Source organism: Paroedura picta, chromosome 5 (assembly GCF_049243985.1).
Source record: "Paroedura picta isolate Pp20150507F chromosome 5, Ppicta_v3.0, whole genome shotgun sequence".
NCBI lineage: Eukaryota > Metazoa > Chordata > Lepidosauria > Squamata > Gekkonidae > Paroedura > Paroedura picta.
Window position 1 is genome coordinate 58,928,561 of NC_135373.1, and position 13,243 is coordinate 58,941,803.

The 13,243-nt window shown below is 45.6% G+C and overlaps 1 protein-coding gene across 4 annotated transcripts in view; it reads left to right on the forward strand.

Annotated features, from left to right (window-relative positions):
* CPNE8 (copine 8) overlaps positions 1-13,243 on the forward strand; it is a 96,666-nt gene that overhangs the window by 33,066 nt on the left and 50,357 nt on the right. For 3 of the 4 annotated variants that reach the window (XM_077338219.1, XM_077338221.1, XM_077338220.1), the window contains 2 exons: positions 2,483-2,529; positions 5,442-5,545. The exons of the other annotated variant lie outside the window; for it this stretch is intronic. In XM_077338219.1, coding sequence (XP_077194334.1) covers positions 2,483-2,529; positions 5,442-5,545 — 151 coding nt within the window. The remainder of the gene's footprint in view (positions 1-2,482; positions 2,530-5,441; positions 5,546-13,243) is intronic. 4 annotated transcript variants of the gene reach the window in all.

Sequence of the window (13,243 nt, forward strand, 5' to 3'; positions counted from 1 at the left end):
ATAAAAAGATCATATACTCAGTTTTTGAGAGGCCTGAGGTGGTAGGGAGTATTCTTTTAATAAACTTGCCTCTTGGTTCATCATAGAGGGGGCAGTCCATTACACAGTGTGTGAGGTCCTCAGTTACTCCCCTATCACATTTGCAGATGCATCCAGATAGGGGGAGATGGGAGAACCGACCACTACGCACTGCTATGGGTAAGGATTGGTACCTTAAATGAGTAAATGCCATCCTGAGTGTTAAGGATGGCAGACTCTCCAGATATGAAGATCTGCAGTGAATTCTCTTGAAATGTTAAAAAAGAGGGACAGCTCTGGACCGAGCAATTATATCACCATCCAGAACTGCATCCATTTGATAGATCCATTTCCGGAGCTCCTTTACTGAGCTTCCAGGCCTGATTAGATCGTCTGGCATAGAGTAGTGTAAGATAATACTATTTATGTACTCTAGATGGATTCTATCAGTAATGGAAGTGAGCTCTAGGTTTTGACTGCTGATGACTTCAGAATTCTTTCGTGTACATTTCAGCCAGTTTTTCATGGTGATTAGTTTGACCCGTGCTTTTATGGATGGTAGTCCTAGTTCAGCCCTCATAAGAGCCACTGGAGATCCTTTAGGAAGAGCTAAAATCCTTCTCATAAAGAGGTTCTGAATTTTTTCTAGGTTGTTAATCACTTGCTCATTCCAGCCCCAAATCTCTGCACCATATAGTATGGAGGATATTACTTTGCTGCCAAATAGTTTAATAGCGGGGTCAATCAAGCAGCCTCCTTTTGGAGAAAAAGAATTTGACAATAGCCCCCATACTTCTCAGGGTAGCCACTCTCAAACTGGACAAGTGTGCCTTCCATGGTAGTGACTAGAGTCTAGAGAGGTAAGTACTCTCATTTTAACTTAACTGTGTTGGGGGAGACAGAACAGCATCAACCTGCCCCAGCAGACTAGGCATGGAGACCTTTTGGCCTGGGGAAGGGGAAATGATGAAGTGGCATAGGCCTGCTTCAGCCCCATTGGGGTGATGGTGCAAAATAGGCTTTCCCTGCCCCTATTTCTTGCATTGGGGTGGAGGTGGGGGTGATGAAACAGCTTAGATCTACTCTGGCCCTGTTTCTGCAGGCTCCCACCACAGGCTTCCTTTGGCGAAGAGCAAACTGATAGCCAGCCCAGAATGCAGAAATCATGTGAAAATACTTCTGTGCTGTCAATCCCTGTGTTGTGGGAGTGGCCTGGTGATGTCACATCTGAATGGAGAATCTGAGTGATGTCATTTCTGGTGACATGTAATTTCCAGGGGCATGGCAGGAAGGTGTGGCCTGCTGACATCACTTCCAGGGTTTCTCAAAGCCTGTAGAATGTTTCATGGGGGTTCTCACGGATAAAAATGTTGAGAAAGGCTGATCTGGGGGGAGGACACCTCAATTTTCTGTCACCACTGATGCATCCCTACAAGGCTGGAGAGCCCATTGTGGGTCACTTTCTGTGCAAGATGTTTGGTCCCCAGAGGAAAACTGTCTTCATATGAACCTTTTATACTTATGTGCAATACATTACACGCTTACCTCATTTGCAGAGCTCACCAAGGGAGAAGTCATTCAGGTCATCAGAGGCAATATTACAGCAATGACCAATATAAATTAACAAGGGAGCATAGGTTCTATATATTACAATAAACACGGCTGAATTTTAAAGACTTAATTTTGAATGATTAAATAAATAAAGGAAGTTAGGAGGGATAACTACTATTGGTTCTGCATAAACTTAAGAGTTTTAGATCCCCTTTCCCTTCCATGCACATGCTGTACAACCCAAATGCAACAAATTCCAAGTTTTCCCCCCTGCTCCTCTGTCCAGACCCACTGCATGCAGGAACTGAAAATAGTCTGTTGTTGCTGCTGTGCTCATGATCCTTTCCTATACAGAAAGAGGCATGCCTACATTTTTGAAATCAGTGGTTTTAAATGTGCATAATTACTCAGGACATAACATCATCTGGTCAAAGGAGTTTTACTCAGCAGAATTAAACATATTGTTGCTGGGGGAAGTGGTTTTTTATGGAGACTGATTGTCTGAATAGTATCTAGGCATATTATGTTCTACAACTTTATATCAGCTTTAGTCTTGAGAATAAGTTCGCCATCTCATCAGATTTGCAATGTCTTTCTAAGCAGGGCTACTTTATCCTACTCAGTGTGGCTTAGTCCCAGTAAAGAGCCTTTATGATTGTTCTGTGAGTCTTTTGTTTAGTTTCATACATATGGTCATGCAAATGATATTTCCTTCTGTTTATATCCACTGTTGATCTGCTTTTTGTTTTACTTAAAAACATCATATATTAGATTGCTTTTCTGTATAATGTTTGAATGTTCTAATAATACCTTTTGCTTTAAAAAACAATTTAATTGTTTAGAAATACTATTATGATATTTAGAATAGTTTCATGGAAGAAACTTAAATTGGCTTCCTTTTCTTTCCTCACAGTCTGTGTTTTGTATACCCAAAGTATGGGAAATAAAGAATGGAGAGAGGTAAATATGTTGTTACTAATATCTATGAATACAAATTGTTTTTTTGTATATGTAGAAGTTAACATGTGACCTAGTTCTAATTAAACAATGAAAACCACAGGTTTTGCACAAGACCCAGGATCATGTTTTTGAAAACATGCACTTGTTCACAATCCTGTTGTTTAAGTTTGGCAGTGCAAGTTCTGTTATAAGACATCATTTGTGTCTAATCATAAGGGTTAGTTCCATGAGGCATAGCAGTCTGGGTGAACAAGATCTTGAGATAACTGTGGATTGTAAGCTAAATATGAGCAGACAATGTAATACGGCGGTCTCTAAGGCAATGTAATACGGCGGTCTCAGAGGCTTCACATCAAAATTGCAAGATGTAATAAGTCTCCCTGTATATCACATTGGTCAGACTACACCTGGTGTACTGTGTGCAGTTTTGGAGGCCTCACGTGAATGCGGAAAAAATTGAAAGGGCATATAGGAGAGTGATGAGGATTATCTGGGGTCTGGGAACCAAACCCTATGAGGATAGACTGAGAGACTTGTGAATATTCAGCCTGGAGAAGATGAGGTTGAGAAGGGACATGATTGTTGTCTTTAAGTGTTTGAAAGGTTGTCACTTGGAGGAGGGCAGGGAGGAGCTCCTGTTGGCAGCAGAAGATAAGACTCACAGTAATTCCTTTCAACTATGTATAGAACATTACTAGCTAGATATCGGGGGTGGGGAATTCACAATCAGAGTAGTTCAGTGGTGAAATTGGCTGCCTAAGTAGGTGGTGAGCTTCCCCTCACTGGCAGTATTTAAGCAGTGGCTGGACTTTAGGCTGATCCTGCATTGAGCAGGGGATTGAACTATATGGCCTGTATAGCCCCTTCCAACTCTGTGATGCTATGATTCTGTGTTTTGAGGGACCCTTGGAGAGATGCTATCAGTTAAATTCCATGATTAAGTGAATAACATGGGTGAGTAGTGGTGCAATTACACTTGGCTACCATTGCTGCATTGTTGCTGATGCTCAATGGCAGAGTGAAAGCCATGGCATTTAGTTGCAGTTGCTGGCACCATGTACTCACTCTTGAATGGAAGATGGTGAAACTGAGAGGGGAGAATGCCTGTAATGCCTACCTTGGATAGTCTGTCATCCGTAGACCAGAAAGAAAAGGAAAGAGTAGGAGGAAATGTATACCCCAAGAGAGAAGGAATCTTATTGCCTCATCCTTTGATGGCAGTGGGAGAGGACTGTCCAACTGAAAGAATGAACCCCATTTGGAAACTAGGGGAATCTGCTCATTTTGTTGAAAGTGATGGATTTGATTCTAGATCAGTATTTTTAAGATTAGGGAATAAGTCCACAAAGACCTAACTTGAGCATAGTGGGCTGTTGTAATTTCCCCAAAAATAAAGCTTCATATTGTTGGTAATACTATCCAAATCTACTGTAGTAGTGAAAAGAGTTAAAGTTGTTATTTAATCAAGGGGAAAATGGCACTCTGGTATGCTTTTGTTGGGCCCACCCCTGAAACACCCACCATTTAGCTGACTTGCCAGTGGATGAGACCCACAAACAGTAGTGTTGACAAACTGCCATCACCAAGGTGTATTTATTTTTGGTACTTTCCAGTTAATCTTGTATCCGCCCTTCCACCAGGCACAACAGAGGGCTGTTTGCCACTTCACCTGCTGAAAATGGGGAATTAAATTGAGCAGTTTTGCTGTAATCTTCCAGACAATAAAGTGTGGCATATTTCAAGCTGAAGTCAAGCTGAAATATAATATTATTGTAAATTGGGATGAATCATGAGGGAAGGTGGAATATAAACATTTTAATTTTAAAAATTAGTAAAAAGTCCGTACTGTTACCATAGTAAGGGGAGAACTGTATTTAAAAGAAGACAATTTAGCAATGAATATTATTCCATTAATATGGAAGGCACATGTCAGAATGCAGACCAGCAGCTTGACCCTGTTAGAATTATACATGACTAGTGACTTCAGTATGAGAGACCATGCTCTTAGTCAAATTGGGGCCAGAGTATATGAAGAAGATCTAGACTACCAATCCCGTTTCCCCTCATTGTTAATACAGGACATTGGAGAAAGGGATTTACAGGAGATGAATGTTGGACTGATGAGGAAGCTTAACCCTTTTCTTGCTCAATGATTATTCCTTGCCCTTCCCTGGTCAATTCTACCCCCTTCCCTCACCTGTCTGTGAAACTGGAAGTGAACCCTACTGGAGGAGAAGCTTCTGGGAGGGGGGGGGACTTGCATTGGAGAATTGGTAGGCGTTGGAGGAGTTCCAGAAGTACCTACTTCTCCTTTACAAGCCTCCTTTTTTCTGATTGTATTGGCAAATTAGAACTGGGACAATTTATTTATTATATTTATATACTGCCCTTCTCAGAGATGTGCTGAGACATTGCAAACATGGCCCTTGGCTGGCCAAAGGTGCCTGGGCTTGTATAGGATTACTATTGGCAGGGTGCAGTTTGCTTGTTAGGCAAACTTTAAGTTTTGGAAAGAGCACTGAGAGATTTAGAAAGGGTGTAGGCATATTTATAGTGAGGTTTAAATGTCCGTGAAAATCCATATACAACACATTGATAAAAATGTGCATTTCTGTAGGGTTATTTTTGAATCATAATAAATTGCCACAGTACCCGCCTCACTCCTTCCCAAATAATGCTCATGTTTTTAGATATATGAGTAATTTCCAGCAGCTTCATTTTGCTGGATCTTGACCATTTCTCTATCAAGAGCTACTGTTCATTGTGGTCTTCTTTTCTTGAAAACTGCAAGTTTTATATGCTATAATTCATATTTTCTCTTGAAGCAAGCAGTTGCCTAGTGTTGCTTGCTGTTAGTAAACTGCAATATAGACTGGATTATATGCCTTTTATGAAATATTTTTCTCTTTCAGTTTGGTAGAACAGAAGTAATTGACAATACTTTGAACCCAGATTTTGTAAGAAAATTTATAATGGATTACTTTTTTGAAGAGAGAGAGAACCTGCGGTTTGACTTGTAAGTTTATTCATTAACTTTTAAAGTGTGATTGCAGCCAATTAATACAATAAAATTTTACAATCACAATTTCAACTCACAATGCCTTGGTTTCCATTACCAAAATAAAATGTAGTAATGAAAGATTATATCTAGTGTGTTCACAATTTTAAGCTGAACTGGCTACTTAAAAGAAATGATATTGTAAGAGAGATACCATATGAGAATCCTGTTCTCAAATTCAGGAGGCTGAAGTTGCTTTTTAACTTTTCATTCAGTACTTATTTGTGAATTCAACCAAAAACAATGAGGATAGTTTAAAAGCTCTGAACCCAAAAATGATGTGTGGACTACCAGAAATCATACACCCCACATTCTGGGGACTCTGCCCTTTGAGAGGACATATGCTTTTTTCCCCCTGGTCCAAAATCAGTTCTTGTGTTACCTACTCCGGAGTGGGGTACCTCCAAGACTTATGCTGTTTCCTCATCAAAAGCCTCGTTATTGTGCTAATTGCTCCAAAATGGAGTGCTTCTGACACCAACATGCATGAAATAGTGTGTGGGCCAAATATGGCTTCTGGTACTGAAACCTCCTATTGGAACCAACTGTGATCCCTACTTTCCATTTGCAGACCCTAATTGGAAGAACCGGGCTTGATTCCCCACTCCTCATGTAGCCAGCTGGGTGACTTTTGACTTGTCATAGTTCTCTTAGAGCTGTTCTTACAGCTGTTCTATTAGAGCTCTCTCAGCCCCACCTACTTCACAGGGTGTCTGTTGTGGGGAGAGGAAGGGAAGGAGATTATAAACCCCTTTGAGACTCTTTTGGGTAGTGAAAAGTGAGGTATAATCTAGGCTTGTGCACTAAGGGTCCTATCTGGGCCGAAGCCACTTCATACCTCTTTGGACACCCATTAAAGTCAATGGCACCATTGACTTTAATGGGAATTTTGGCTTTTCTGCCTTTCTCAGGGCCTGGGGGAGTGGAGGTTTAAGTTACAGCCTCCAAGATCTGGGAGGCTCTTCCCTGACTTCTCACCAAATTTCAAAAAGATTGGAACAGGGTCCAGATTTTAAAAAGATAGGACCCTGATGCTACTTGGCTTTGGGATTAGTTCCTCTAAATGTGGAGGTTCTCGTCAGTCACCATAACGAGTAGTCATTGACAGACTTATCCTCCATGAATCTATCTAAACCTTTGAAAGTTGTTTATTCCTGTGGCCATCCCTATATCCTCTGGCAGCAAATTCCATAATTTAATAACTTTTTGTGTATAGTAGAACCTACTGCCCATCAGTTCCATTGGACGCCCTTAAATTATGGTATTTAGGGAGAGGAAGAAAAAGTTACCTTTATCAAATCTCTCAATCCCACGCATCTGTAAACCGATCCTTCGGAGCGGTAGTAATAAAGCCCTAAGGGCAGGTTGGGAGGAGAATGGGGCGGGTGCCATCCGTGATAAAAACTCGGAGGGGTGAATCAGGAGCCATGAAGCAACTCCTGATTCTCCCCTCCGAGTGGCACTCGGAGGCCAAGCTGCTTGGCCCGTCTTCGGCTCTGCACTCTGACGAGGCGCACGTCCTCGCCTCTGCGCTCGTGCTCCAACGATGCCTTCCCCGGGGGGGAAAGGATCAGGCCCGCCACGTCAAAGACGTGACGCCCCTGCTTCCTTCCTCCCGCCAAGGTACCCAACTTGCCCATGGTCCCACGCCCCGCCGGCCGCCATTGCCAGTCTGTTGGAGCCGGCAGCTGATGCTGCCGCTGCCTGGGGATGGCCACCTTGAGCCCCTCCTGATACAAGCTCCATGGCCACATGACTGAGGTAAGTTCCTGGCCAAAGCGAACCCCCTCCAACACACACCCACTCCACCTACTGCCGTGGTCTTCCAGCCCCCAACCCACCCCTCACGCCGCACTTCCAAGATGCACCCACTCCGCCGCACCCGCCCTGCTGCCCCGCTCACGCGACTACCTTTGCCAGGACGACGGGCTCCCCGAACGCTGACCGCCGCCTTCTCTCGCTGCCTCCCCCATCCGCCGCTCCATTACGGCCTGCCTGCAGCCTCCTGACTGCCGCTGCTACACCCAGCGGACCAGGGACGCACCCACCTGCGGCTCGCGCCGGCCTAGGGCCGGCCACGCCGCTGACTGCGCCCTGCTGTGCACGCCCACAGGTTGGGATTCTGCCCGCACTTCTTCGGAATGCGTCCCTGAGGCAGCGCTTGCTGCGGGGACGACCGCCGCCAACGCTACTTCAACAGTAGGCGGGGGAGCCGCGACTGACTCCCACCCCTCCTCAATGCCTTCCCTTCCCCCTCCACTGCCACTCCAGCTACGGCTCCGGGCACCACGCCAACTGCCCCGTTGGAGGCCCATCTTGCCCCAAGCCCTCCATGCATCACCCCAAGGGCGCACCTCCCTTGACATGCGCTGACACCTGCTGCGGCTTGCCTCCCAGGCCCCAACGCTGCCCAGGTTGCTGGGAGAGCCGCCCCTGGTTCCCAGGCCTGCCCCATGACTTTGTCTCTCCCCTCCAGCGGTGCCCCGCCTCCCGCCACCTCCCCAATGCACGCACCTTGCCGGGACCCAGGGGGCCGCATGGGCCCCTCATCAAGCCCCATCCGTGCACCCATTGCTTCTCTGAGTACAATGTCCCCAGCCTCCACATGCCCATTTTTACAAATGGGCTTTATTACTAGTCTTTAACCCGCTCCTAGCGGAACGGATTAAATAATTCGGTACGGGCCCGCAAGGCGGGCCCTGTCCGTGATGAGGAAGGGTGCCCATAGGCCCCTTCCCCAGGACTGACAACTTCCCCAGGACTGACAACTGGAGGGCCCAATCAGCAGGCGCTTTGTGCCTGCCGATTGGGCCCTCCTGGTCCCTTGCCGCCGGACTTCGCACCTCCCGTTGCACCCCCCTTCCCTCTTGCTGGGATGCGCCCGGCAGCCACCATTACCTCCTTCCCTTTCAAGCCGCCCGGCCGCTACAGCACTGACCGCCCTGGAAGCCCCCGCCGCCACCGCTGTCCTCGCGCCGCCTGCCTACGCCGTTACATTCCTAGATGCCGAGGAACGGCCACCCGCTGTCCTCCTCCCGCCACCTCCACCTGTGCCAGCCTCCGAGACGCCTGCCCCCGGCCCACACGGCCAGTACCGGCCTGCAACGCCAGCCACCCTGCCTGCACCAAGATGGCCCGCCCGCCCTCAGACCCTCACAAACATGGCGCCTTCCACCATCGCGGACCACGCTGCTGGACCCTCGCCTGCGCCATCTCCTCCTGCACCACCACCAAGGTAGGCCACGCAGCGGGACGGGGGAGCACTGGACGAGCCCCCGCTCACTTGCATGCTGCCCCTTGCCCATCCTCGCCTCCTGGCCCTGTCCCTGGCCCCGCTAGCACCCGCTGCATTCAGCCTGCAGCGGGCTTATTTCCTAGTAGTTTTATAAACCTCTATCATTTTATAAACCCCTTATTCGTCTCAAAATTTCAAGACTTCAGCCTTTTCTCATAGGGAAGATTTTCCAACCCCCTAATCATCTTGGTTGCCTTCTCTGTAGTTTCTCCAGATTTGCAATGTCCTTTTTTGAGATACAAGGACCAGAAGTGTATATATTATTCAAATGAGATTGCATTATAGATCTGTACAAGGATGCTACAACATTACCCATTTTATTCTCAATCCCTTTCCTAATAATCTCTAACATAGTTTGCCTTTTTTACAGCTGCAGCACACTAGGGTGACACGTACATTGAGTTATTCCAAGATCTTTTCCCCTCACATTTTCATCAGGCTCAGATTCAATTAACCTGCACGGGCCATTTCCACACAAGGAAATGTTCCTGGACAGCCTTTGCATGATGGTGGCATATAGGGCCTTCTCCACACAATGACACCAACATCCCAAGGCTGTCCAGTAACCAGGTCACAATTTGGCCATTTTAACTTGGGATTTCGAGGATCCAGAAAACTGGAATTACCACCCTAAATATTATGAACCAACAGTGAGCAATCAGTGAGCAACCAGGGATAAGTCCGCATGGAGGGGAAAATGTGTGATAGACTGGCCAGCTTTGTCCTGCCCTCACACCTCCCCTCCCCTCTCCATTTCCTGCTTTGAGTATTTTTTTAATGGTGCGGTCCGTGTTATAGCGCAACCGTAAACCTACATTGTTAAAGGTGAAATAAAATATTTAAAAATCCACAGTCTTTTTTGGGTTCAGGCAGACAAAACACAACCCTTTTTCTGTTTTCTGGAGATGGAGAATAAGCTGAGAAAGAGAAGGAATGGGTGATGGGGCTGCCTTCTCCTGACCTTACAGGGGTCTGACTACCTTATTTTAAATCCAACCATTAGCACAAAATGTCTTTTAGGGCTTCAGTTACCTGTTCAGCCTTCTAATAACTGGGGCAGGCAAAAATAGCCCTGTTTGCATTTTCTGGAGGTGGGAAATGAGCTAGGAAAGGGAGGGGTGGTGATCTGGCTGCCTTCTCCCAATATACTGGGGTCTGAACACCTTGTTTTGAAGGCACAAAACGTTCAGGGTCTCAGAAATCCACCCAGACAGAAATAAAGTGAAAAAGAACATGAATTCCAAAAGGGGGGGGGGAATGCTGTATCGTTCTGGTGTTTCTTCATAGCAACGGGGCAGTGTTGATTTCTATTAAAAATACATCTGTCTTGTGGCATTACCGCATAGCAATGTGGAAGTGCTTTTTTAAAAAAAAATTAATTTCAGGGCTGGGGGGTAGAAATTATCTGTCAACGAGAGAACTGCTGTGTTGTGATTGGTGGTTTGATATGATTGATAAGCCAAGGAGCAGAGGAAGAAGTTTGTGTTGCTTTCCCTTGCAGCCTCGTCAGGAGGCAAAATCTGCAATGGGGAAGAGGGAAAATGCAAGAGGAGTCTCCCTGTGAGGAGGGCTGCAAACACGAGATTTACCATCCCTTGTTTGTAAGCAGGAAGCCACTCACATTTTACCCTTCTGTGCGGAAATGGCCTTGAAGTTGGGATTTTGTGTTTCAATGTGCATAACCGTAGACTTACCAACATTGAACTTCACCACATTGTTGTTCACTCACCCAGTTTGTGGAGGTCCTCTTAGAGCTCTACACAGTCAGCCCTGGTTTTAACCATCCTAAATAATTTGGTGTCATCTGTAAACTTGGGCACTGCACTACTCACCCCCTGTTCCATATCATTGGTGCATACATTAAATACTACCCGCCCCAATACTGATCCTTCCAGGATACAACTGCTTACTTCACTCCTTTGGGAGAACTGTTAATTGATTCCTTCTCTTTGCTTCCTGGCATTTAACCAGTTTGCTCTTTAGTAAGAGCCTCTTGTGGCGCAGGGTGGTAAGGCAGCTGACATGCTGTCTGAAGCTCTGACCATGAATTTAATCCCAGCAGCCGGCTCAAGGTTAACTCAGCCTTCCATCCTTCCGAGGTCGGTAAAATGAGTACCCAGTTTGCTGGGGGGGGGGGTAAAACAGTAATGACTGGGGTAGGGAATGGCAAACCACCTTGTATTGAGTCTGCTAGAGAGCATCACCCCAAAGGTCAGACATAACTCAGTGCTTGCACAGGGGATACCTTTACTCTTTAGTAAGGTACCTTGTCAAAAGCCTTCTGAAAAGCCATATATATATAATGTTTTTTGAAAGGTCCGGTATATAATTTCTACCATGTCACCATTTTCTACATGCTTGTTCACTTTCTCAAAGAACTCCAGTTTGCAGAAACAGGACTGCCCTTTGAAGGAGCTATGCTGATTTTTCTACAGCAAGTTTTGTCCCTCTGTGGTCTTAACAGTCCTCTTTTCGACTACAGTTTCTATTAATTTGTCTGAGATCAATGTTAGGCTGACTGGCCTATAATTTCCTGGTTCCCTTCTGGATCACTTTTTAAAAATTGGTGTCACATTTGCTACTCTCTTGCCTTCTGATACAGCAGCTGAATTTAGTGATAGATTGCATATTCAGGTTAGTAAATCAATAATTTCAAATCTGAGTTCCTTAAGAACACTTGAGTGTATGCCATTAGGACCTAATTTATTTTACTTATTTGAGTTGATTATTTTCTAGGCTGCTCCTCTCCAGTGTGGTCTCAGGGCATCTTACAACAGTTGCATAAAATCACACTCAAGTATAAACACATATAAAATCCATCCATTAAAACTCTACCTGGACTCTATACATTCATTGCCCATCAATTACATATTTGCTCCATTCACAGGGCATACAACTGATAGTATTCTGCTTTCGGGCCCAGCTCAGATGGGGGCACCCAGCTTCGGCAACCAAGGTGTGAGACTAGTCAAGGGGCCCATATAGATGGTAAAGTGTAACCTTTTGCCTCAACCAAATACCTGGTGGAAGGGCATCATTTAAAAGCCCTTCAGAACTTTGAGAAATATGTAAGGGCCTGGGTCTCTGCTGGCAACTCACTGTGCTGGAAGATGGAAAAGCCCTGGCTCTGGTTGAGGAGTGGGGCTCACCAGCAGTTTGGAGTTAGCGGTGTGGAGAGCTCTTCCAGGGGTATGTAAAGAGAGGCAGTCCTTTAGGTCCCAGACCACGTAAGGCCTTAAAGATTAAAACCAGCACTCTAAACCTCATCTGGAAGTCAACTGACAACCAGCGCAGCTGCTGGAGAACAGGTCAAATATGGGTTCTTCATGGGGTCCTTATGAGGATCCTGGTAGATGTGTTCTATACCAACTGTAATTTCTGGGTCAAGGATAACGGAAAGCTCACATAGAGGATTTGCTCCATCAAGACATGGTAGGTGTACCTCCTGGTCCTTTCCTTCCCAGTCACAGGACCTCCATCTTCTTGGGGTTAAGCTCTGGGCGATTTTGTTGGAGCCACTCTGCCACAACTCCAAGACACCTGGCCAAAGATTCAGGAGGAGATTTCGGCTAGCCATTCATTAACAGGTAGAGCTGGGTGTCATCCACAGATTGGTAACATCTCAGCCTGTACCCCCTGACAAGCTGGCCTAAAGGGTGCATGAAGATGTTGAAAAGTATCAGGTAGAGGATCAGGCCTTGTGGAACCCCGCATAGGAGTTTGTGACGGCACAACCATTTCTCCCCAAATTTATCATTGTTCATTTCCCCAGTATATCTAGAATTTCATCTCTGGTAACCTCAATTTGGCTCAATTCTTGAGATTCCCTTCCTGAAAATAAGGGCTGTCGCATGGGTACATGCCCCACACTTTCCACAGAAAACACAGAAGCAAAATAGGCATTGGGCTTTTCTGCCATCCCCCCATCTTTCTTTAGCCATGTTTTATTTATTTCTCATTCAAAGACTTCACTGTCTGCCTGGTTTCCTGCTCTGGAGATATAGTTTAAAGTTCATTTGTGGTTTGTTTTGATATATTTTTTAATGTTTATTGTTTGTCTTGACTGGGCAGCACTGTACATCCTCTTGCAGGGGACGGTCTCTGACATGTGGAAATGTATGACTTGGGATGGTTCAAAGATAGTTTTGGAGTGCAACTTGGTCTCAGTGTCTGCCTGTAAAATTGTCCTGGGGCATCCCACATTGTAGCAGCTAGCACAAGAACTAGATTTGGGTCAGGAAACAGCATATGTCCTCTCAAAGTGAAGTGTATGATGTGTGGTTGTCCAGACCTTATTTTGATGTGCAGAGAGAATGCAGCTGTTCCAGTTTCTTATTTATTTCTACAATTTCTATACTGGA